Source organism: Mauremys reevesii, linkage group 13, assembly GCF_016161935.1.
Source record: "Mauremys reevesii isolate NIE-2019 linkage group 13, ASM1616193v1, whole genome shotgun sequence".
Taxonomy (NCBI): Eukaryota; Metazoa; Chordata; order Testudines; family Geoemydidae; genus Mauremys; species Mauremys reevesii.
The window spans coordinates 23,867,337-23,894,203 of NC_052635.1; the positions used below are offsets into that span (position 1 = coordinate 23,867,337).

Sequence of the window (26,867 nt, forward strand, 5' to 3'; positions counted from 1 at the left end):
GGTAGATGTGTGCAGGTTCTATCAAGTACCACAAAGCCCTCCATACACATTGGAAGACTTGGTCCTTTGTGTTCATAATTTTTGTTTTTCCATAGACAATGTATTCTGATTTATAATGAATGATCTGTGGTGAAATTAAGGGCTCTGCAAAGGCACCTGTTGAATGAACCTTTTTCAAATCTTTTAATGCTGTTACTAAATGATTTGACACTGCACAACAGTGTGTTTTAAAGACAGGCCACAGTAGATTATGTCAGCTGAGTCGACAAATGAAAGTGCAGTGCACGCTTGGTAATTTTATCTGCAAACCTTTTCTTCTCCTTTAATCCACAGCTTCTGCCTCCTTTGTCCCGCTATTGATGTGATCGACTGCGCTTACGGCAAGCGAATCACGAGAAAAGGTTGGCCTCGCTCTTTTTGTTCCTTTGAATTTTGTGCTGGCAGACACAGTCGTCAATGAATTCGTGACACAGCACAAAACTAATACACAGTAAAAGTAAAACCAGCCCTCAACTTCACTAGGGCCAGCTGCCCAAACACAGGGATGTCAGAACTGCTGGAGGAACTACTGGGATGTGGGATGTCAAAATATGAATCCGGTTTATTGCGAAATTAGGGAGGGTGGTATATGCCTTTCAGACAAGACATGAAGCTGAAGTCTTGAATACTTGTGGTTGATTAATATCATAACGAGCCTTTTACAATAGTACAAGATGCTAGACTAGACTTCGTTCTGGCCAAATTCCAGTGGGTTATAACCATTCTTGTCATGAAGTTCCCCTTTCAGTTTCAACTGGCTAAACTGTTCTTCATTTCCTGTCCACAACTGTTCTCTAGTGTTGCTGCATGCTGTTGAGCAGCTGCATCACTTCACCCCAGAGGTGGCAGCATTTCAGGAGTGGATTAAGTAATTCCCATGTGGCTGTTGGAGTGGTTGGGGATGAAAGTGCTATATAGAACCATAGAAATGTAGGACTAGAAGGGATCTGGATAGGTTATCTAGTCCAATCCCCTGAAGGAAGGCAGAACTAATTCCCAACAGGTGTTAGATATTATCTCATTTCCAGATGTAATGTCAACAGGCCTCAGTCATCGGTGCCTGGGATCAAACCTGAGACCTCTGGAGCTTAATGCATGAGCCTCCCTTTTTAAGAAAGAGGAAAAACCATGATCCAGGAAACTACAGATGCCTGTCTTGCATCTGAAGAAGTGGGTATTCACCCACGAAAGCTCATGCTGCAAAACGTCTGTTAGTCTATAAGGTGCCACAGGATTCTTTGTTGCTTTTACAGGCCTGTTAGTTTAACCTCAATTGTATGCAAGGTCTTGGAACAAATTTTGAAAGAGGAAGCAGTTAAGGACAGAGATTAACAGTAATTGGAATAAAATACAGCATGGTTTTACAAAAAGGTAGAACATGCCAAACCAACCTTATCTCCTTCTTTGAGAAGATAAGTGATTTTTTAAACAACGGAAATGCAGTAAATCTAATCTACCTGGCTTTCAGTAAGGCATTTGATATAACTCTATATGGGAAATTATTAAATTGGAGAAGATGGGGATTAATATGAGAATTGAAAGGTGGGTAAGGAACTGGTTAAAAGGGAGACTACAATGGATCATACTGAAAGGTGAACTGTCAGGCAGGAGGGAAGTTATTAATGGAATTCCTCAGGGATCTGTCTTGGAACCAGTCTTATTTAACGTTATTATTACTGACCTTGGCACAAAAAGTTGGAGTGTGCTAATAAAATTTGCAGATGACACAAAGTTGGGAGGTATTGCCAATACCGAGGAGGACCAGAATATCGTACAAGAAGACCTGGATGACCTTGTAAACTGGAGTAACAGAAATGGGATGAAATTTAATAGTGCAATGTCTAAGGTCATGCATTTAGGGACTAACCATACGAAATTTTGCTGTAAACTGGGGACGTATCAGTTGGAAGTGACAGAAGAGGAAAAAGACCTGGGTGTATGGGTTGATCACAGGACAACTATGAGCCACCAATGTGATGCGGCCATTAAAAAGATTAATGCAGTCCTAGGATGCATCAAGCGAGGTATTTCCAGTAGAGACGGGGAAGTGTTAGTACCATCATACAAGGCACAGGTTAGACCTCATATGGAACAGTCTAAAAATAGGAAATGTTCAAAAACAAGGTGGGGGGGGTAATTAATTTTGAATGAATTCCACCATGTGACTAATGTCAACCAGCCAAAATCAGCAACAAGACCCTCCCCTGCAAAAAAAAAGAAAGAAAAAAAATCATACAACAACCAACAGCCTAAACTTCTTCTTTGCAAGTTTCTGTTGCAATGTTTTGAACAAGTGAACATTTGGGAAAAAAATTATTTTTAGAAAATGGTGGTTTTCAGTCACATATTTTTTCATATGAACACTTCCCGCTAGCTCCAATAACAACCCCTTCTGGAGCAGATATACAGTAGAACTTCAGAATTTCAAACACCTCAGGAATGGAGGTTGTTTGTAACTCTGAAATGTTTGTAACTGAGCAAAACATTATGGTTGTTCTTTCAAAAGTTTACAACTGAACATTGACTTAATACAGCTCTGAAACTCTACTAGGCAGAAGAAAAATGCTGCTTTCCCTTTATTTTTTTAATAATTTATGTTTAACTTTGCTTTTTTTTTTTTTTTTGCTGGTCTCTGCTGCTACCTGATTGCCTACTTCTGATTCCAAATGAGAGGTGTGGTTGATTGGTCAGTTCATAATTCTGGTGGTGTTCATCACTCTGAGGTTCTATTGTAACTTGCACCCTATCCTAGGTGTTCCTCTACTAGCAGCAAAATGCTACAAATATATGAAGCGAGCCACTCTAAAATCCAAACAATAAGCATGTTTTCCAAGTCTGAGATTCTTCTGGGAATTTATTGCGTTTCACTAGAAAAGCTTTTGCAACCCCAAAACTTTCACCACAGTTAGAGCATGAAATTTTGTTTGTATTCTGACATGTGCCTAATTCGTTAGCAGTTATGTGATTGCAAACTCATTGCAGAACATAGGGTATGATTTAACTTAACACTTCCAAACATTTTACTCTATGAAGGTATTAAACACAGCAATACTGTGAAATTGAAGATTATTTTGTCTGGGAACCTGTATCACTCCATAGTAAACCATTTCTAAGCTCTTTTCCCCACTCTTCCCTCGCCCTCTCTATAATTTGTGACTGATTTTGGTGTTCATGGAAGCACATTTTCTTTTCTCCCCAGGATGGAAGATAAGAACCTCTTCCTTGCTTTATTTCTCTGCTCCATTTTGCTTTCAACTGCCTATTCACACATGATCTTTGAGGAGAACAGAGACACCAATCTGGCAACCAGCAACAAAATGAAACTCCCAGATCTCCCACCCATCTCTATAGTAGGTTAGTAAAATGCTATTTGGTGGCAAGCTGAAGCACTTTGCAGAAAACAGTGTGGTTATAAATTAAGAGAGGGCATGTTGACATCTTACTACAAAAGGGGTGGGCAAACTTTTTGGGCCAAGGGCCACATCTGGGTGGGGAAATTGTATGCAGGGCTGGGGCAGGGGGTTGGAGTGCAGGAGGGAGTGTGGGAGAGGGCACGGTGCGCAGGAAGGGGCTCAGGGCAAGGGATTGGGGCAGAGGAAGGGTGTGGGGTGCAGGAGGGATGTGGGGTGCAGCAGGGGGCTCAGGGCAGGGGTGCACAAGGGTGCAAGGTGCAGCAGGGGACTCAGGGCAGGGAGTTGGGCTGCAGGAGGGATGCGAGGTGCAGGCAGGGGGCTTAGGGAAAGGAGTTGGGGGGTGAGGTGCAGGAGGGGTTCAGGCTCCAGCCTGGCGCTGCTTACCTGAAGCGGCTCCGGGATGGCAGCAGCACGCACTGGGGCCAGGGCAGGCTCCCTGCATACCTGCCCTGTCTCCAGCCCCGCGCCGCTCCAGGAAGCGCTGCGGCCCCTGGGGGAGGGCCATGCAATCTATGAATTATTAACCTGATGTAGCCATAAAACCAAAGTGAGTGCAAAAGGGGTGTGAATCATGCTCATTATTGTTTAATAGCACTTGTCACTCACTTTACACCAGTGTAAATTACTACAGAGGGTGCTGGGCAGTGGAGAATTGGGTCCTCTCAAGTCAGGCTTGAGGCACATTGGCAGGGAAGGACCTGAGGGGCTCATCCTGTTGCTGCTGTGCTATACAGAGGAGCAAGCATGTGCTGATTGACACAGCAAAAGGCTGGGAGTCTGGAACTCAGGATTCTGTTCTGGCTCTGCCACTGACTCCCTCTGTGACCATGAGCAAGTTACCTTACCACTTCCCTGTCTGGAAAATGGAACTAATAATGCCTGCCTCAGGAGGTATGTTGTGAACCCTAAAGATGATACTTAGAGGGCTGCACATTTCATTGCTCATGTGGTCTGAGCTCTGTGTTATCCCAACTTTTTATGCACAAATGAAGGCCTGGCTGAGCAGGGAGGCTGGCTGGAATTGGAATCGAAAGACCCAATTGTGGGATCCTAAAGTGGGGGAGAAAGGAGGAGAATGGCTGGAGTGGGGGTGACAAGGATACGGAGTGTGGGGAGCTGGCTAGAGAGCAAAGAAAAGGGGCCTATCTGGGAGGATCAGGCTAGAGTGGGGGCTAGAGAGGGGCCCACCTGGGTTACCTCCTAGCCTAGTTAAGAAAAGAAGTGTGTGATCAAGCTGTTGCCTGTGATATGTGTAAGCAACAGCAGAGGACACCAGAGAGTTTCATCAGCCTGCAGCACCTATGAAATGTTTGAGCTGCCCAATGAAAGGTACTAAAGATGCATAAGCTGATATTAATTATTAGTATCATTTATACAAAGTCACTAGTCAAATAGACTGCAACGTTCCCAGGGTTCTCAAGAGGGCCCCTTTCCATGTCACAGTATTTACATACAAAATATCAATTGTAAAGAAATCTGAAGGGAAGGTAATCAAGTGATCATTACTAGTTGCTCCACCTGCTTCTCTCACTTTGCAGTATAGTCAGCTACACAGCTGTATTAGGCTATGAGATGCCAGTGCAAGGTGGCTACATGTATGTATTGTTCCTGTATTTGGGGTTCTAGTCACCCTCTCAGCTGGAACACCAACATCATCAGTCCAGCTGAGAAATACACTGTTGCATGTTTTTCTCTGGGGAGAGCTTGGGTTATTTGAGGGAATTTCTCTCCATCATCAGCTGGTTCTAATACCCAATTTCAGAGTTTATGATGAAGCTTCTGCCTTCATTAACTCAGTCCCACTTGCCTGATACAAGCCGTGTAACTTCTGGTTGGATACACAATGAGCAGAATGGTACAAATTCGTTACCTATTATTTATGCTCTCCCCTCTATACAGCACAACTCTTCAGTCCTTAGCTCTGTGCTCATATCACCTTACATTTAAAAACACACAGAAAATATGGAACAACATTCCCTAGGCACTTAAATTCAATGGATAGCAGGTGACATCACAATAGGAGGTTATTGAAACATCAAGGCAAATTGTTTAAAATTATTCCATGGCAATATTGGGTTAAGAAAAATATTTTAACTGGCCTATTGTTCCCAAATCCCAATTGAGTTACAGTAGGAAAATTACAAAATAGATTTGATTATGGATGGTCCCCATCAACAAGCAATATCAGGTTTTCATAAATGGCCTGCAGCGATTCTACTTTGGGTATCAAATCACATCTCTCAAGCTAAGCAGGGTTGGACTTGGTTAGTGCTGATTAGATGAATGTGCAATTACTCATCTTATTTGCATGTGCAGTTACTGGGACTGCACACAAATTGAATCAATGTGTTCACAAGTGACCACCATTTGCATGCAGATTTTGTAATATGTGGATGGCATTCTTGATCACTTATATTTTCAATGCAAGGGTTACCTCTCATACACAGTATACATCCTGACTTTACGAGGACCATCATATTTTTTTATATGATGAATTTTTCAGGGTGCCTGACATGTCCCAGATTTTCATTTAATCAGCCAAAACATTTATTATTATTTTCTTATAATTGCAAGATGTAAGTTCCAGACAACCTACAAAACTGAATGGAATTTGCTCTGAGCTTATGAGGAGTAGACATTCCAGCTGAACACTGATTCGAGTGAAAAGAAAAGTCAAACAGGCGTATACGGTATCAGAACTGTTCATTTTCTCAGAATGTTAATGACACTTGTTCAGTGTTTCATGATAAACTTATTCAGATACTGGAAAAAATCCTCCACTCAGACAAGCATGTTCACATTTGTCATATTTGCTGTTAAATCAGAACAGGCAGTAGCAAGACCAGCACATATTTAAAGCAAAATCATGCACTTTTGCCTGTTGTAGAAATATTTCATAACCCTAAAATATGATGTTGTAAAAACACCCAGTATTTTATTTTGAAAATATAACCACTTTAATTAACCTTTGTATTTGTACAAAACCACAATCTTGATTGGGTTCTTTGGGCACTAAAGCGATAGATATAATAATTAATAATTATTCATTGTAATGCTTAAACAGTTTCACCTTCCTCCCTGTGCAATGGCAGTTTATAATATCACTTCTGAAGCATGAGGTGACTTTAGACATGGTAGCTTTGTCTGTCATTCAGGCTTATATCCGCTAGGTGGCTCTCATTTTCAAAAGGAGCTCAGGAGGCCTGTTAATCATGCATGGAGTAGTTTATGAATCTGTCAACTCCCAAACAATCTGCCCTTTGTGTATTCCCTGAAGAGAAGCTATGGGAGCATGAATTACAGAAGAGATAACCAGAGCAGAAGTTAGTTACCTAGAAGTTAGTCAGCAAGAGATCCAGCTTAAGAGGTTGCCCATATGACACAGAGGCAGGGATAGAATCCAGTTCTTGGGGGCAGCATTTGACAGCCTGAACCACAAGACCATCCTTTCTGTCTGCCGTTGTCTGCCTTACTCACTACATGCCTTCCAACTTCCGAAAAACAAAAAGATACAGGAGTCCTGCAGACAACAGTTTCCTTCACTACAGAGCTTTCATTCATTCCCAGGACAGGTCAGTTCTGGGCACTGAATAAGGAACCCTTAGATCAGGCCGGGGGGGGAATTAGTGTGTGAGCACACAATGAACAACTATCACAATGCATATGCAGAAGGGGGCCAAATTAATGTTGCATGTGTAAGCAGGGGAATGGTCCCACTATTGTGTGGAACTTTCCTGGCTTATACGCTACCCCGGTGAAATGGGCTAGTGAAAGGATCTGAGTCCTCGCTCCCACTCCCTTTACCCCCAGGCCTGCCTGACCTCGAGGACTCCCCTTACACTCGCCTATGTGGCAGAGTCTTGGTAACCTCAACAAACCTGGGCCCAGGATTCCTGGGGGGCTCGACCCCCAACCTTGTCGTGGTCACTTAGGGCAGGGGCTAGGGGGTCTCCACTCTGGGGTGCTCCCTCCATACTGGACAGTTCCCTGACCCACTGATCATTACATACAGTTCAAAGCAAATACAGTTTATTAAACAACAATCAATTTAAAAAAATAAGGAAAAAAACGGGAAAGGTTCAAGGAAAACCCGTCACTCTGCTCTCTGGCACAGGGGCATCACAACCAGCATCTCTGGAACGTAAGGGAAGTTCAGTCTGTTCCTCACATGTCCCAGGCCTGCTTCTCAGGCCCTGGCTGTGCTGCAGGGATGCTGCAGGTCGGACACTTGCTCTGGCGGTGGCCACACACCCTCAGGCTCTTGGTGGCAGGACCCTTCTTCCCAGCGTTGCCTCAACCCTGTCAGGGTTACGATCCCCCTCCAAGTCTGGCCTGCAGAGCCTCTTGGCGGGGGGCGTCTCCCTGAGCTGGGCCCACTGCCCAGGGTCCCCCTCACTCTCCCTAGCTGCACCCGGCTCCGGACTGCTCCAGCCTCAGCTCCAGCTCCACACTGCCTCAGCATGGCTGCTGCTGCTGCTCTGCCTCCAGCTCTCTGGGCTGCGTCTCTGCCCCCCTGGCTCTGGTTGCTGCAGCTTTGCTCCCAGCACAGGTCTGCTCTGTGGGCTGCTTCTGTGACTCTGCTCCCAGCTCTGACCTGCTCCCTGGGCTGCTTTTCTGGCCCCTCTGGACAGAGGCGGCAGGTTTGTATAACCTTTGGTGGTGCCCAGAGTGGCTCAAAGTCCCACCCCCCGTCCCACTTGCCTAAGGCTCTGGGAGGGAGTTTGGGATGCAGGCTCTGGGAGGGAGATTGGGCAGGGGGTTGGGGTGCAGGCTCTGGGAGGGAGTTTGGGTGTGGGAGGGGGTTTGGGGTGCAGGCTCTGGGAGGGAGATTGCGTGTGGGGTACGGGCTCTGGGCTGGAGGTTGAGGTGCAGGAGGGGCTGAGCAGGGGTGCGGCGCTTACCTCGGGCGGCTCCCGAAAGCAACCCGCACACCTCTATGGCAATAGCTCCTAGGCAGGGGGTGCTGGGGGGTCTCCACGCACTGCTGCCCCCAGGCACCACCCCTGCAGCTCCCACTGGCCACAGTTCCTGGCCAATGGGAGCTGCAGAGACGGGGCAAGGGCAGCGTACAGAAACACACACCCCCATGCCACCCTCTTCTGGGAGTGGCATGGAGTGAGGGTGGGCAGGAAGCTGCCTTAGCCCCGCTGTGCTGCCGGTGGCGGCTGGGGGCCCCCCCTTTTAAATTGCCTGGGGGCAGCAGGCAGGGCTGGGAGACACTCCAGGGGAGGTGCGTGGGGGCGGCAGGCGGGGCTGGGGGGGAGAGCCAGCCCCAAACATTGGTGGAGCTTGGCTCCTGGGCCCTGAATATTCCTGGAGCATGGGCACCACAGGCCCATATAACTCACCCCCCCTCCCCCCCCGCCTCTGGATCGGGCACTGCTCTGCTCCCCAGCTCAGCTTGGGCCCCTGCTTTCTCCTCAGCTCGGCCCCACTCTGTCTGACCCAGGCAATTTTCCAGCTCACACAGAGGATGGACTCACCCTGGCCTCCTGACTCCCTGATTAGCCTGCCTGCCCTGTCAATCAGGCTGACCTGGAGCATTGGCCTCTTCCCATTGTTCCTGGGGACTGTCAGTCTCAGGCTCCTGATTTCTCATTGGCCCTTCCCCTTTCTTTTGGTACTGGGAGCTAGCCAACCAAAACACCCCCACTGAGTGTTAGTAAGGGGACAACAGTCCCCTTACACATGGGCAAATCTGGCAATTCCTATCTTCTGAGTGCTTGACTTGGCTAGTTTAACATAGTTTGGGGGTATAATTTCCTAATACATCAATTAATTATTTCTTTAAAAATTGAAAAAAATGCTGTCATGTGGAACCATATAGACCATCGACTTTGGTCATCAGCAGGGTTTGGATCTTTAGCTCCACAGCATAAACATCTACCACTTGAGCTAATGGAGTAGCTGTTAACAGTAGTAAGCTGTTTTCCTCTATGTGGACCATGCCATTAGTGGGAGATGAGACACACTTTGCCAGTGAGTTCCACAGCTATGCGTTGGCAGTAGAGGACTGTAGAGAGTCAGGACTCCTGGGTTCAATTACAGGTTCTGGAGGGGAGTGTGCTGTAATGGATTATAGACTGTCCTGCCCCAGTGCCCTCACCCTGTCTCTGTCTCCCTCAGCTCCTGTTTGCCTCCCATCTCTGTCTCCTGCCCCTTGCCCTATACACACCCAAACTCCAGCCCCTCCACACTCCCCTTCTTCTATCCACTCCCCACCCCTCAGGTCCTACCCCATTTCCACAACCCAGCTCCTGCCCTTGCTTTCACTCAGCTTTGTGTCCCACCAGTGCAAGCACTCCGGTACGGCAATGCAGTAACACCACCTCCCCAAGTAGCGTTGAGCCAGGGTCAATGTACTGTGGCGGATGCATTGTGAGTGTAGACACTGCATGATCTATGTTGACCTAACAGTCCTCCAGCAGCTGTCCCACAGTGCCTGATACTGACTACTTTGGTCACAATTGTGAACTGCCCAAGGGTCACAGAGACCACGAGCCCCATCCCCATGGGCGGCGGGAGGAGCCCTCCTTAGGGGAGGCTAGCCCCGCCCCCCCAGTTCCACCTCTTCCACCTGAGGCCCCTCCTGTGACCAGAGTCCCTCCTCCCAGAGAAGTCCTGAGCCTCCCCTCCCCGCCCCCCCCCCATGGCTGGAGCTCCGAGCCCTCGTGTGGCCGGATGACCCCTCAGGCCAAGTGGAGCTCTGACCCCCCCACCCCTCCCCCTCCCTCCCCCATGGCCGGAGGAGCCCTCCAAGCTGCACCACACTTCCCCTCCTGAGACCCCAAACCACCTCGCACGAAAAGCTCATCTCTTCCTGAAGAACCTGAGCTTTTGATATGTGCCATGCAGGTTCTGGGGTGGCTGAGGAGGTATGTGTTACTCAGCTTTCTGGTTTTATCAGCAATCGCCCTGGAGTCCAGGGAGATGACTGATGAACCCAGGAAGCTGAGCAGCACATACCACCTCCTCAGCCACCCCAGAACCTGCATGGAGCATAATAATAAACAAAAACTTCAGTGAAAACCCCACAACCAGCGTCCAGCGGCCGCAGTAACACTAGGGGAGGCTTAGCCGTCCCTGGTCTATTATACCCCTGGCCTATGCCCATCCATCCTTTGAAAACCGCACATATTTTTGAAATGCCTTTTCCTGATGGCCTAGCTTGGTGAGCACAGCTAACAGAGCAGTTCTCCTTTGTTGTGTGCAACTGCCCAATTGATCATGTTAGTCACAAGCTCCAGCCATGCTCCTGCCTGGAGTAGACAGGAGGTATTGGATCTCCTGGGTCTGTGGGGAGAAGAGGCTATGCAGGCACAGATACAGACCCATTCTAGAAATGTGGACACCTATGAGCAGAAATGCATGGAGGATGCAGGCAAAGGTGTATGACAGGAATCAGCAGCACTGCTGTAGGAAAGTGAAGGAACTGCATCAGGCATACCAGAAGGTCAGGGAGGCCAATGGTTGATCTGGTGCCAACAGCTGATGTGGTGCCAAACCACAGATCTGCTGCTTTTACAACAAGCTGCATGTCACACCTGATGGAGACACCGCCACCACCCCACAGAGCACCGTGGATACCTCCAAGGAGCCCAAGACACAGATCCCTGCTGTGGACAGTGAGGAGGAAGAGGAGGGTGGTGGACATGTGACGGGGGATCCGGCTATGCCACGAGCCAGGACCTGTTTGAGGCTCCACCTCCGACTAGCCAGTCCTGGCAGCCAAGCACGGGCACGCCCAATGAAGGGGCAGGAATCTCAGGGAAATGTGTGAATGCATTTTCTGCTACAATGTTTAAATGTACAGATGGCACCCGACTCCAGCTTACCAGGACACAGGTATCAACTTTTCATTAATTTGTAACCCCTCTGCCAGGCTGAAACGATAGCAGCAAGGGCCAGGTTCAATACTTAGGGGTCCCTTCCCCACAACGTAATGCAAACCAGCTCGAGCCCCCACCCAGTGACGTGGGAAAATCTTACACACACCCCTGGGCGCCTCAAGGAGGCAATACTTCCCCTCTTGCAAGCACAGACTCTTGTTGTAGCTGAAAAGGTTTAATCACATGAGATAAACAACAAGCATTAAATTGGGAAAATACCTCAACTAGAGTTCATAGGTCAAACCGTGAGCAAAGACCCACCCCAGCAAATTGGGCCGTGTCCTTCTCTCTGGGCCCTTGAGTCCAGCAACCCCCCAAATCACCCACAGTCCCAAAAGTCCCACAATCCAAAAGTCTCTGTCCCAGGTCAATGCAGCCCCAGAGTCAAGAGTCTCTCTGCAGAGGTCCCCCTCCCCAGCCTGGGTAGAAACGGGCACCTTACGTGGTTCCGGGCCAACTGCCCTGCCTCTTCGTGGGGTTCTGCTTCCACTAGTCATCTCCACAAACAGCTCAGCTCCGCTTGCTCTGTGGGCTGCTCCACTCTGCCAGCTGCTCTGGTCCACCAGCTGTCCTGTGATCCGCTCCGGCCGTCCTCGCGAGCTGCTCAGCTCCACTCACCCAGTGGCTGCACAAACTGCTCCACTCCGCTCTGCCAGTTGCTCTGCTCCATGGTATTGATTCAGGCTCCCCCACTCATCAGCACAGTGCTCTCAGCTCAGCAAGTCCTGCTCTTCAGTGATTCCAGCTCATAATAGTAGGGGAGCCCCAGTACCAGTGAATTCAGCTCAGTAACCTGCATCTAGATTCTTAAGGGAATCAAAAATTAACTCTGACATTCCACAGTGGAGAGAGGCACAGGTGGAACTGGTGCTTCTGGCTCACACAAGAAGCCTACACCACCCAGTACAAATATCTGTCCTCTGCCTATCTCTCTCTCTCTTGACTGGGTTTTGGAACCCATGTCCCTTGTCTAGCAAGTGCTATTTAATTGATAATGAAACCCTCTATCATAAGACAGTTTTGTAGTTCCTCATTTACTTAATCGGGGTGACAACATTTTATTGCTCCTGCCCCAATAACAACGAAATTGGGGCTCCCACAGCTGTGAAAATAACCATCCCATGCTGCTTTGCGGTATGCTAAGTGAGGTGGGAGTGCCAATGCAAATAACTGAAATGCTAATGCAAATACTTGAAACTTCCACTCTGCACTCCCCATAATCTACCACCAGATGTCAGGGTAGAGCTCATCCTGACTCTGCTTACAATTTACTTGTACTAGAAGAGGTAGCGGTAAAACAAAGAGAAGTAGAGTTGATATCTGCTTTTCATTCTCCTGTAGGAGTAGACCGGCGGAGTGAGAGGGGGATGCGGAGTATTTTGTTTGTGTACATAGGGATGTCCCTTGAATCCTCCTAAGAGACCTCAGTGAAACTTTCAAGGAGATACTCTGCAATCCTCTCATGAAGGCTTCTAGAAGGGAAGCTTTATTTCTTCCTTGGCAGTAGGACACTTTCCCACGCCAGTCCATGATGACTTCAGCAGGCACCATTGCAGAACACAGGCTATTGGCATATGGGCCCAGGTGGGACACCAGCAGCAGCTGTGCTCTCTGTGCCTATGTTACTCTCAGGAGGGAGATACCAGCTAAAATCACCACTGCCTATGGGAAATGGTGCCAGTGCTCAGTGCCAGTGCCCTGCACTTGTACCCTCATAAACTGGGGTTTCATGGAGGCGAACAATTCCTTCCTCATTCTCCCCATGGCCCTGCTGGGCCATACAAACCATGGCTGGGCTGTGCAGACGTGCTCCAAGGCTGAAGGGTCAATAAGAAAGTCTTGTTTAAAACTTTAGGGGAGCAAGGGATGGGAGCTCTGAAACTTAACGTTCGGTTTCCGTTGTGACTATAAACACAATGGTACCTCTGTGTGTTTTATTAGCTGCTGCTGCCATTGCGGCCTCAGGGGGTTCCCCCCCCACCACCACCCATGGAATGCCTGACCATGGTACAGAGGAGTAAGAAGAGGACCCAGGGCCTGGAGGATGAATATTTCAGACACTATGGAGAAGGAAAGAGCGGAGAGGAGAAAAGCCCGGGAGTCCCAGCAGGAAAAGGAGAAGCACCCAGGCATAATGGGGCTTCTCCAGCAGCAAACACAGATGTTATAGACTTCTGTTGACCTGCAAGTTCTGTAAGCACAGGCTCCCCTCCCTTTGCAGTTGATCAATAATTCCACTATAGCATCGCCCTACACCCCCTAATATTCTTCATGGTTGCATCTGTACCCCTACTACTGCACTCTGGGCAACAGTAAGGACAAGTACAATTTCACATACATGGCCTGTGAGAGCCACGGTTGCTGTGCCTGTAGCATAAACGGACTGAAATTGACATGAATGTTATTTCCCATGTTAAGTTCTGTTCTTATGTATTAATAAATAAATACTTTATTTGAGAAGTCTTTATTACATTTTCTTTTAAATTGCACATATTTTTGCATTGCTTTTGGTACTCAATAAAATTCTATTTTTTGGAAATTAATTCATCATCATTACTACACCACATATGCTGCACAATGCCTAACGGTACTGAAAACCGCTATTAGTTATTGTACAGTGTAGCCTGATTTGGGGAGGGTTAGTAGGGACAGTGGAATTTATCCACTTAATTTAGTTTTATTTAATAATTAATTTTCTAATTAATTAATAATATTAATAATTAATAGATATTAATAATATGGGTATGGCTCGCCAATATGTGTGATCAGAAGATAAAGTTCGTCTTGAATCAGGCTTCACAGAATTTATACAAGGAGATTGGGGTATTTGACAGAAAATTACACTGAGACAAAATTAGTCAATTAAGACCTTTTATTTAAAATCAATGAAACAAGAAGTAAATGTAAAATGTTAAAAGCAGTTTGAGATTACAAAGTTACAAATATCACAGTTCTAAATGCACTTTGCAGCAAATAGGGTGTTGTTCACACCTTTGATAGAGGAAGTTATAAAGAAACTGGTTATGAGTTAAACCCTTTATAGTTTAGATGCTTTAGCAGAAATAAGAATTATTTCATACTTACAACTTTGAAAAGAAATAACACCACAATTTATCAGTAGTTTGACAGCTTTCGTAGATGTAGGCAGGGTGAGACGATGGAGAATAGAAAGATGTATCGCCTACCTAATGGAGGATTGTCACCCTTTTTATAGGGAGAAATCCTTCCTCCTATGCCCAAATTTGTCTTTGCCCATGGAAAGGTGAGGGTACCTGTTTTCATAGGTTGACCTTTTATGTGCGTATGGATGACAGATATGTACGCATCTGCGGTATATATGTGTGAAATTTGTGGGCAGAAATTCCCTCCTTTTCACCCTAACTAGGTGAAAGGTTAGCAGACATTCAAAAAGTCCCTGGACATTTTGCGTAGGTTTGTATCCTATTATTACTTTTCTGAGTAAGGGTCTTAAAGGTTGCTTTCAGCGTCACAGAGGAAATTGGCCAGGATGTCTGGCCTAGAAGTTTCTAGGTATCTTGCATTATAGCTTATTGTAAATAATTCTATTAATCTATGCAGCCTACACACTTTTATCAAAAAGACATTTTATACAGACCAACAGATTAATCCTCAGGGCTACAACAGAGCAAGAGAACTCATAGGGCCAGTGACAAACAGTGTAATAATTATGAATGTGCAGCAAGTATCACAACACTAATAGCTGCATTAACAGACAGTGTTATATTCATCAATGTACACCAAGCACCACACAATTCCTGAGAGGCCCCCAGACTTCAGAGCCAGGTAGAATACAATCCACCTCACCACATTACTGTTGGCTGACTCTTAAAATGCTCTTCCCTAAGCCACATAACTTCACTCTGAGCTCTTCTAATGGACCTTGTGTCTGGCTGTTCAAAGTCAGCAGACAGCCACTCCACCTCTGCTTTCCACACCGGAGGCAACTTGTCCCCCTTTGCCTCACAGATATTATGCAAGATACAACAGGCAGCTATAGCCATTGGGATATTTTTCTCACTGAGATCCAATCTTGTCAGTGAACACCACCAGCAGCCCTTCAAGCTACTGAAAGCACATTCATCTGTCATTGAATGTTTCCTCAGTGCTGTCAAGATGGCCCCTGTATGACTTCATGAGCTTGGGGAGCAAGGGATAGGTTAGATCCCCCCAGAATCACTACGGGCATTTCAACATCACCAATGGTAATCCGCCAGTCTGGAAGGAATGTCCTGGCTTGCACTGTTCTGAACAGTCCTGTGTTCTTAAAAATGCAAATGACATGCACCTTCCATGACCGGCTCACACTGATATCGGGGAAGCATCCCAGTGATCCAACAATGGTCACACTTTCTGTTGACAGTCAAGGTGGACTGAGGCCAAAATAGGGATGTGCATACAAGCCATCTATCACACTGCTGCTGTTTGGGAACCCCATTGCTGCAAATCTATGCTCTGTGTCCTGCACATTACTGAGCGTCACAATCCTGCGTAGCAGAAGATGATTAATGGCCCTGCACACACGCATGACAACAGCCCCCACTGTGGATTTTTCCAACTCCAAAATGATTTCCGTCTGATCAGTAGCAATCCAGTGTTGCCATTCCATTCTGTGCAGTCAGAGTAGCTCTCACCCTGGTGTCCTTGTGCTGAAAGGCTGGGACGAACTTGACACACAGATCCATGTATGTGGCCCTTCTCATCCAAAAATTCTTGCAGCCACTGCTCATCATCACAAACTTGCATTACAATGCGATCCCACCAGGCAGTTCTCATTTCGCAGGCCCAGGCATGGCACTCTACCATCTGCAACTGCTCCATGACCACCACTGACAACCTTTTGAACTGGTTTGCGCAATGTCCCACAGCAATCTGTCCTCTGCAAAATGGTCAGTTCCCCATCGCCGTGGTTCTCTTCTTGCAGCTCTGCACATACTGGAGGCGCATTCATCCTGTGTTTGCAGGGCTTGTGACAATAGTGCGGAGCTGTGCGGGATCCAAGCTTCAGTCAGAAATGGTTGCCAGCAAAAATGCCATCCAGGTTTGTGGGACTTTTAAAAAAGGTGCAAAAATTATGGACTATAAATGGCATTATGGGATGGAGAAAGTGCATGATGGGAACTTGACCCCTAGCTCTCAATCACTCTTGTATGCCTAGTTTCTGTCCCACCATGCACTGCAAAAATTTCCCAGAGGACAGTGCACAAAACGTTGGCGAGTTGCACACTGGGATACATAGCCACTGCACTATTCATTGACAAACACACTTGGTGAGTACATGCTGCGCTGACATAACCAGCCAGATATGAATGCACACAAGCAATATACTAACTGGCACCATATGCTGATATAACTTGCATCGATCACAGTTTGTAGTATAGACATGGCCTCAGAGCTCAGACCCATTATGTTTATATAAGGATGGCTCCTACAGAAGGGCTTCCTGAGTTTACAAACACTGTGCTCCGAGAAGATAAGTTAGTGAAGCTACTTTATTTCTTATCAGTAAAGACATCAGCACAAAAACAGTGTTCTATATCTAAGGGTACGTCTACACTACGGGACTATTCCGAATTTGCATAAACCGGTTTTGTAAAACAGATTTTATAAAATCGAGTGTGCGCGGCCACACTAAACACATTAAATCGGTGGTGTGCGTCCATGGTCCGAGGCTAGCGTCGATTTCTGGAGCGTTGCACTGTGGGTAGCTATCCCGTAGCTATCCCATAGTTCCCGCAGCCTCCCCCGCCCCTTGGCATTTCCAGGTTGAGATCCCAGTGCCTGATGGGGCAAAAATCATTGTCGCAGGTGGTTCTGGGTACAGCCTCACCCCTCCCTCCCTGAGCAGCAGACAACCGTTTCGCGCCTTTTTTGCTTGGTGAACTGTGCAGACGCCATAGCACAGCAAGCATGGACCCTGCTCAGCTCAATACCGCAATCGTGAATGTTTTAAACACCTCGCGCACTCTCGTGCAGTCTATGGTGAACCAGGACCTTCAAACCGAGGCGAGGAGGAGGCGGATACGGCAGCGCGGCGATGACAGTGATGAGGACGTAGACACAGAATTATCTCAAACCGCGGGCCCCTGCGCTTTGGAGATCCTGATGGTAATGGGGCAGATTCTATCCATTGAACGCCGATTTTGGGCCCGGGAAACAAGCACTGACTGGTGGGACCGCATTGTGTTGCAGGTGTGGGACAATTCCCAGTGGCCGCGAAACTTTCGCATGCGTAAGGGCACTTTCATGGAACTTTGTGAGTTGCTTGCCCCTGCCCTGAAACGCCATAATATCAAGATGAGAGCAGCCCTCACAGTAGAGAAGCGAGTGGCGATAGCCCTGTGGAAGCTTGCAACGCCAGACAGCTACCGATCAGTCTGGAATCAATTTGGAGTTGGAAAATCTACTGTGGGGGCTGCTGTGATGCAAGTAGCCAAAGCAATCACTAAGCTGCTGCTACGAAAGGTTGTGACTCTGGGAAACGTGCAGGCCATAGTGGATGGCTTTTCTGCACTGGGATTCCCTATCTGTGGGGGGGCGATAGATGGAACCCATATCCCTATCTTGGCACCGCAGCGCCAGGGCACCCAGTACGTAAACCGGAAGGGGTACTTTTCAATGGTGCTGCAAGCACTGGTAGATCACAAGGGACGTTTCACAAACATCCACGTGGGATGGCCAGGGAGGGTTCATGGCCTTTCGCGTCTTCAGAAGCACTACTCTGTTTAAACGGCTGCAGCAAGGGAATTACTTCCCAGACCAGAAAATAACAGTTGGGGATGTTGAAATGCCTGTCGTTATCCTGGGGACCCAGCCTACCCTTGATGCCATGGCTCATGAAGCCATACACAGGCAGCCTGGACAGTGCTCAGGATCTGTTCAATTACAGGCTGAGCAAGTGCAGAATGGTGGTGGAATGTGCATTTGGCTGTTTAAAGGCGCGCTGGCGGACATTACTGACTCGCTCAGACCTCAGCCAAACCAATGTCCCCTATGTTATTACTGCTTGCTGTATTCTCCACAATCTCTGTGAGAGTAAGGGGGAGACCTTTATGGCGGGGTGGGAGGCTGAGGCAAATCACCTGGCCGCTGATTACGCGCAGCCAGACACCAGGGAGATTAGAAGAGCACACCAGGAAGCGGTGCGCATCAGAGAAGCTTTGAAAACGAGCTTCATCAATGGCCAGGGTACAGTGTGACTGCTGTGTTTGTTGATGAACACCTAACCCCCTTGATTGACTCAGTCCCTGTAAGCAACTCCCCCTCCCCCTTCGAGTACAGCTTACTTATGCAAATAAAGTCACTCTCATTTAAAGAGCATGAATTCTTTATTAATTCATTATAAAAAGAGGGAGAGAAGTAAGGGTGTGGTTTGGGAGGAGGATAGGAGGGATGGAGAAGGCCATTAAAAAAAATTCACAGTAACGACAGCCTTCTGGTTGGGCTGTCCACGGGGGTGGAGTGGGCGGGTGCACGGAGCCTCCCCCCACGCGTTCTTACACGTCTGGGTGAGGAGGATGTGGAACATGGTGAGGGTTGAGGGTGGTTATACAGGGGCTGCAGCGGCACTCTGTGATCCTGCTGCCGTTCCTGAAGCTCCACCGGACGCCGGAGCATGTCAGTTTGATCACGCAGCAGCCCCAGAGTTGCATCCCGCCACCGCTGATCTTCCTGCCGCCACCGCTGATTTTCCTGCCGGTCTTCCTGCCGCCACCTCTCATCTTGGTTGTCCCTCCTGTCCTCACGTTCATCCCTCCTGTCCTCACGTTCACTGGCCTCTTTCCTGTAATTTGATACCATGTCCTTCCACTCATTCCGATGAGCTCTTTCATTGCGTGTAACTTCCATAATATCCGAGAACATCTCATCTCACGTCTTCTTTTTCCTCCGCCTTATCTGTGCTAGCCTTTGGGATGGAGGAGGGATGGTTGAAAAATTTGCAGCTGCATGAGGGAGATAAATATTTAGAAAGATACATTTTACAGAACAATGGTTATACTCTTTCACAGTGAACAGCACTATTCACCTAGCACATGTGATTTCCCTACAAGGTCGCATTTTTCATCTTAATAGTGAGTGCTTGCAGCTCTGGAGTTACAGATCTCACAGACACAGGTCCAGGCATCAGAATTCAGCTTGCATGCGGCCATGGTAAGCCACTGTCTTTCGGCTTCTGTGGTGATTTACCCCTCCCCCCCAACGCATGGCTAATACCACGCTAGCTCCCTGCTAATCAACAACTTTCCCACCCCCCCACCCACTGTGTGGCTGGTAGCTTGGGGAAGATCACCGGTGACCAAACACAAAAAAGATCATCGGCATTTCACTCCTCCCCTCCCCCCGCTTCGCTACGTGCAGGAAAGGTTTTTTTTTAAGCTGCTGCAGTCCACGAACCCAGTAGAAAAATGGCCACCCCCCTTACTTAAATTCCTGATTTTTAACCAGGTTATCCTGAACGATATCACTTTGCTGAGGATAACACAACAAGATAAAGAGCGGATGCTTCTTGAATGCCAGCAGTCACCGGGACCATACGCTGCTATGCTTTGCCACGCAATGATACCTGATTACTTGCTACATGCATGGCGTGGTAAAGTGTCCTACCATGGTGGGCGGAACAAGGCTGCCTTGCCCAGAAACCTTCTGCAAAGGCTTCTGGAGTACCTACAGGAGCGCTTCATCGAGATGTCCCTGGAGGATTTCCTCTCAATCCCCGGACATGTTAACAAACTTTTCTAAGTAACTATACTGTCTGCGAATGCATCCCAAGTCCTCAGGGCAAATCAATCATTAAAAAAGGCTTGCTTAAAAAACAATGTTTGCTATTTGCAAAGGTACACTCACCAGAGCTCCCTTCCATGGCGTCATTGTCTGGGATAGTGGCTTGTGAGGGCTGGGAGGAGGGTAATTCCGTCAGGGTGATAAAAAGCTCCTGGATGCTGGGCTCACGGAGTGCTGTGTGCTCTCTGCTAGGTCTTCCTCCTCTTCTTCATCTTCATCTTCCCCGTCTGCATAATCCTCAGCCATGGCAGAGATTACAACCCCCACCTCGGAATCCACGATCAGGGGTGGGGTACTTGTGGCGCAGCCCCCTAAAATTGCATGCAGCTCAGCATAGAAGCGGCATGTTTTTCGACCTGCCCCGGACCTTCCGTTTGCTTCTTTGGTTTTCTGGTAGGCTTGTCTGAGCTCCTTAACTTTCACTCTGCACTGCACTGAGTCCCTGCTGTGGCCTTTATCCGTCATAGCCTTAGAAATTCTTTCAAATACTTTTTCATTTCGTCTTTTGGAACGCAGTTCTGTTAGCACTGAATCCTCTCCCCATATAGCGATCAGATCCAGTACCTCCCATGCAGTCCATGCTGGGGCTCTTTTTTGATTCTCAGGAGACTGCATTGTTAACTGTGCTGATGAGCTGTGCGTGGTCACCTGTGCTGATGAGCTCTCCACGCTGGGGAAGCAGGAAATGAATTTAAAAACTTCGCGGGGCTTTTCCTGTCTACCTGGCCAGTGCATCCGAGTTCAGAATGCTGTCCAGAGCGGTCACTGGTGCACTGTGGGATACCGCCCGGAGGCCAATACCGTCGATCAGCGGCCACACTAACCCTAATCCGATATGGTAATACCGATACTAGCGTTACTCCTCTCGTTAGGGAGGAGTACAGAAACCGGTTTAAAGAGCCATTAAAATCGATATAAGGTGCCTCCTAGTGTGGATGGTTGTGGCGTTAAATCGGTTTTATGCTCCTAAAACCGATTTAAACGCCTAGTGTAGACCAGGCTTGAATTAAACAATCACATATGCCTCACAGTAAATACACACTTAACTCCATGCTATGTTTTATTTTCTCTTTGAAGAATTAACCAAAACATCCCGAAAAGTAAGCAGAAAAGAGGCAGAGAAGAAGAAAGAATCCAAGGTGCGTGACTATTCTCTTAACACTGTAAGGCAGTGGTCCCCAACGTGGTGCCCACCGGGGCATTTATGTGCGCCAGCAGGAGAGAGAAGCCGCAGCCCCGCACCTGACAGGGACACAGAACTCAGGCTGTGAGCACGGTGTTCTCTGTTCCCAGCAGGCGCAGAGCCCGCCTAGTGCCCAGTAGGAGTGACAATCCGCAGCCCCGCGCCTGACGGGGACAGAGAACTCCGGGGCTGCAGGCTGCGGGCGCTGGTGTTCTCAGTTCCTGGCAGGCGCAGGGCCACGGCCTTACGGGAAGGGATGGAATGGGGGAAGGGCCTAGGCGGGGGTGGGGCCTAGGCAGAGCCGGAGGGAGCACACACACCCCCGGCAGATTAGAAACTTGGTGCTTATGTCCCAGGCCCTGCACCCCCCTAGGGACAGCCCTGCCAGAGTAAATAGGATTTAAGCTTCTGAATTACATAGGCACTTCTGAAAATTTTACCCTCAGTCTTAGCCCTCTGAAAAAAATTGAGTGTTAATAATGGGAATGCCGCTCATTATGTACCTGGAGCTTTGGGGTCCCAGGTGCCTCCCCCCTTTTGCATACTGGGACAGAAAGATTCTGCTTGTATTGACTCATAGACAAGAGGAGCTGCATTTGCAAAATATCTCCACAAGTAGGCTAGAAGATTTGCAAGAGATTTTGTTTGCTCACCTAAAAACTTGCATTTGTTCTTGCAAATAGGGGTTTCCATGCAGGAATTGGGTACATACTTGACTAGCAATTTGCACATGCCTACATGCAGGGTGGTGGCTGTTTTTATACCCTGCTATTATGGAATAATTTTAGAAGACTAAAAATATAGCCCTAAAAATTGACAAACTCTCTTAGGGGGGCAGTTAGACTTGTGCTTAAAGCACCAGTCTAGGGGCCAAAAAACCTGAGTTCTATTCCCAGGTTTCACTTCACCTCTCTGTGACTCAGTTTCTGTGTTTATAAAACAGGGCTGATATCAACTTCGCAGAGGTGTTGTGAGGTTTGAAACATATTCTCAGATCTTCACATAAAAAGACATTGTAGATGGGCAAAGTATTATGAGCGACCCTCAGATATTGATGCTTTATTCATGATCTAGGATTGCTGTAGAGTTAATAAAAGTTTTCATTTCTGTCTTGCAGAGAAAGACCCAGAAAAGAAAATCCCGCAGGCCCCGGCCCACACTCCCAGCTAATTGTGTGGCTACTTGGAAAAACTGCAAGCCACCCTCCCCCCCGTGCTGTGATGTCTGCACCTTCTGCCACTGCCGGCTTTTTCAGACTGTCTGCTACTGCCGAGTAGGAAACCCAAACTGCTAAACCCACAGCAGGAAGGCAGTGCTGGAACTCTGTCATTAACTGCTCCAGAGTTTGTTTCAACCTGTTTTTCTCGTGTGTATTGCAAGCGAAGTATAGAGTCTTTGAAGCTTTCTCGCTGGCTTTGTGTTCCCCAGACCTGAATGAACGCTGGGGTTTACCTCATGGAACAAGCACTGTGGCCCACAAGTCAATCATTACAGGGAGTGTGAGGGAGGGGGGATGGAGGCTGACGGGCTGACAGAGTATTTAACATAAGAACATAAGAACGGCCATACCGGGTCAGACCAAAGGTCCATCTAGCCCAGTATCTGTCTACCGACAGTGGCCAATGCCAGGTGCCCCAGAGGGAGTGAACCTAACAGGCAATGATCAAGTGCTCTCTCCTGCCATCCATCTCCATCCTCTGACGAACAGAGGCTAGGGACACCATTCTTACCCATCCTGGCTAATAGCCATTTATGGGCTTAGCCACCATGAATTTATCCAGTTCCCTTTTAAACATTGTTATAGTCCTAGCCTTCACAACCTCCTCAGGTAAGGAGTTCCACAAGTTGACTGTGCACTGCGTGAAGAAGAACTTCCTTTTATTTGTTTTAAACCTGCTGCCTATTAATTTCATTTGGTGACCCCTAGTTCTTGTATTATGGGAATAAGTAAATAACTTTTCCTTATCCACTTTCTCAACATCACTCATGATTTTATATCCCTCTATCATATCGCCCCTTAGTCTTCTCTTTTCCAAGCTGAAGATTCCTAGCCTCTTTAATCTTTCCTCGTATGGGACCCTCTCCAAACCCCTAATCATTTTAGTTGCCCTTTTCTGAACCTTTTCTAGTGCTAGACTATCTTTTTTAAGGTGAAGAGACCACATCTGTACACAGTATTCGAGATGTGGGCGTACCATGGATTTATATAAGGGTAATAATATATTCTCAGTCTTATTCTCTATCCCCTTTTTAATGATTCCTAACCTCCTGTTTGCTTTTTTGACCGCCCCTGCACACTGCGTGGACATCTTCAGAGAACTATCCACGATGACTCCAAGATCTTTTTCATGACTCGTTGTAGCTAAATTAGCCCCCATCATATTGTATGTATAGTTGGGGTTATTTTTTCCAATGTGCATTACTTTACATTTATCCACATTAAATTTCATTTGCCATTTTGTTGCCCAATCACTTAGTTTTGTGAGATCTTTTTGAAGTTCTTCACAATCTGCTTTAGTCTTAACTATCTTGAGTAGTTTACTATCATCTGCAAACTTTGCCACCTCACTGTTTACCCCTTTCTCCAGATCATTTATGAATAAATTGAACAGGATTGGTCCTAGGACTGACCCTTGGGGAACACCACTAGTTACCCCTCTCCATTCTGAGAATTTACCATTAATTCCTACCCTTTGTTCCCTGTCTTTTAAACAGTTCTCAATCCATGAAAGGACCTTCCCTTTTATCCCATGACAGCTTAATTTACATAAGAGCCTTTGGTGAGGGACCTTGTCAAAGGCTTTCTGGAAATCTAAGTACACTATATCCACCAGGTCCCCCTTGTCCACATGTTTGTTGACCCCTTCAAAGAACTCTAATAGATTAGTAACACATGATTTCCCTTTACAGAAACCATGTTGACTATTGCTCAACAGTTTATGTTTTTCTATGTGTCTGACAATTTTATTCTTAACTATTGTTTCAACTAATTTGCCTGGTACTGACGTTAGACTTACCGGTCTGTAATTGCCAGGATCACCCCTAGAGCCCTTTTTAAATATTGGCGTTACATTAGCTAACTTCCAGTCATTGGGTACCGAAGCCGATTTAAAGGACAGGTTACAAAACTTAGTTAATAGTTCCACAACTTCACATTTGAGTTCTTTCAGAACTCTTGGGTGAATGCCATCTGGTCCCGGTGACTCATTAATGTTGAGTTTATCAATTAATTCCATAACCTCCTCTAGTGACACTTCAATCTGTGACAGTTCCTCAGATTTGTCACCTACAAAAGCCAGCTCAGGTTTGGGAATCTCCCTAACATCCTCAGTCGTGAAGACTGAAGCAAAGAATCCATTTAGTTACTCTGCAATGACTTTATCGTCTTTAAGCGCTCCTTTTGTATTTCGATCGTCAAGGGGCCCCACTGGTTGTTTAGCAGGCTTCCTGCTTCTGATGTACTTAAAAAACATTTTGTTATTACCTTTGGAGTTTTTGGCTAGCCGTTCTTCAAACTCCTCGTTGGCTTTTCTTATTACACTCTTGCACTTAAGTTGGCAGTGTTTGTGCTCATTTCTATTTGCCTCACTAGGATTTGACTTCCACTTTTTAAAGGAAGTTTTTTTATCTCTCACTGCTTCTTTTACATGGTTGTTAAGCCACGGTGGCTCTTTTTTAGTTCTTTTACTGTTTTTCTTAATTTGGGGTATACATTGAAGTTGGGCCTCTATTATGGTGTCTTTAAAAAGGGCCCATGCAACTTGCAGGGATTTCACTTTAGTCACTGTACCTTTTAACTTTTGTTTAACTAACCCCCTCATTTTTGTATATTAAAACAGAACTGAAGGGGAACAGGTTCCAGTTCAAGGAAGATTTGTTTCTTTCAGAAATGTGACATCTCACCACAGGCTGCAAGTGTCTGTGAGGAGGACTCGGGCTGAATGCCCTAGGTTGTCAGAGTCCATCTACAGTATGAAACTGGCCGCATTAAAACAAGTTTGGTTAACACAACAGGGGACCTAGTGTTTATAACATAAGAATGGCCACACTGGGTCAGACCAAAGGTCCATCTAGCCCCGAATTCTGTCTTCTGACAGTGGCCAATGCCAGGTACCCCAGAGGGAATGAACAGAACAGGTAATCATCAAGTGATCCATCCCCTGTCACCCATTCTCAGCTTCTGGCAAACAGAAGCTAGGACCACCATCCCTGCCCATCCTGGCTAATAGCCATTGATGGACCTATCCCCCATGAACTTATCTAGTTCTTTTTTGAACCCTGTTATAGTCTTGGCCTTCACAACATCCACTGGCAAAGAGTTCCACAGGTTAACTGTGTTGTGTGAAGAAATACTTCCTTTTGTTTGTTTTAAACCTACTGCCTATTCAGTTCATTTGGTGACTAGTTCTTGTGTTATGAAGAGTAAATAATGCTTCCTTATTTACTTTCTTCACACCAGTCATGATTTTATAATCCTCTATCATATCCCCCCTTAGTCATCTCTTTTCCAAGCGGAAAAGTCCCAATCTTATTAATCTCTCCTCATATGGAAACCGTTCCATATCCCTAAGCATTTTTGTTGCCCTTTTCTGAACCTTTTCCAATTCCAATATATCTTTTTTGAGATGGGGCGACCACATCTGCATGCAGTATTCAAGATGTGGGCATACCGTGGATTTATATAGAGGCAATATATTTTCTGTCTTATCAGCTATGCCTTTCTTAATGATTCCCAACATTCTGTTTGCTTTTTTGACTGCCGCTGCACACTGAGTGGATGTTTTCAGAGAACTATCCACAATGACTCCAAGATCTTTCTCTTGAGTGGTAACAGCTAATTTAGACCCCATCATTGTATATGTATAGTTGGGATTATGTTTTCCAATGTGCATTACTTTGCATTTATCAACATTGAATTTCATCTGCCATTTTGTTGCCCAGTCACCTAGTTTTGTGAGATCCCTTTGTAGCTCTTCACAGTCTGCTTACCACAGCACCATGTTGTTTACCTGTGGGGATAGCACCACATGTTATATTAGAACCAGGATACTATGCTGTAAGTGTAGGCTTTAGGGTCAGTCAGTTCTCCACACATGGAGTATAGCCCAGGGAGTTTGGAGTAAAGCCAGGATATAACATGGTTTTGGTCCTATCCTCCGAGCTAGGACCAGGCAGCGTTATGACACTACTCAGCACCAGCACAGCCAGTTCCAGGGCACCCAGACTCCTGGGGATCTTACTTACCAGCAGTAGCTCAGCGTATGGGGAACTCCTGTTTAGCTTTTGATCTTAGAGATCTTCCTAGTCTTCGTGTCTTTTCTGGTGACACTCAGCAGCATAATGCTGTCAGTGGGGGATCATCCTCCCCCATATCATCAAGAATAGACCTGGGAAGTCATGGTGGGGAGAGTGGGAGCAGGGCTGGAAACTGGTTTTAATGTTGAGGGTGGTCTTCACCCCACCTCAGCTCTCTATGTCCACCCGCTTTCTTCTCTGACTGCAGACTCTATGTCTTCCACATCTTTGTCTCTCTTCTGCAGCCCT

At 46.9% G+C, this 26,867-nt stretch overlaps 1 protein-coding gene across 2 annotated transcripts in view; it reads left to right on the top strand.

Moving 5' to 3' along the window:
• Window positions 1-22,651, top strand: part of LOC120380952 (agouti signaling protein) — a 129,397-nt gene extending 106,746 nt beyond the window's left edge. The window contains exons 2-5 of one of the 2 annotated variants that reach the window (XM_039498891.1): window positions 334-401; window positions 3,239-3,393; window positions 21,218-21,279; window positions 22,441-22,651. In XM_039498891.1, coding sequence (XP_039354825.1) covers window positions 3,240-3,393; window positions 21,218-21,279; window positions 22,441-22,617 — 393 coding nt within the window. In that variant the 5' untranslated portion in view covers window positions 334-401; window position 3,239 and the 3' untranslated portion in view covers window positions 22,618-22,651. Of the gene's footprint in view, window positions 1-333; window positions 402-3,238; window positions 3,394-4,189; window positions 4,344-21,217; window positions 21,280-22,440 lie in introns of those variants that run through there. The other variant, XM_039498892.1, reaches the window with a different exon arrangement.
• The last annotated feature ends 4,216 nt before the right edge of the window (window positions 22,652-26,867 follow it).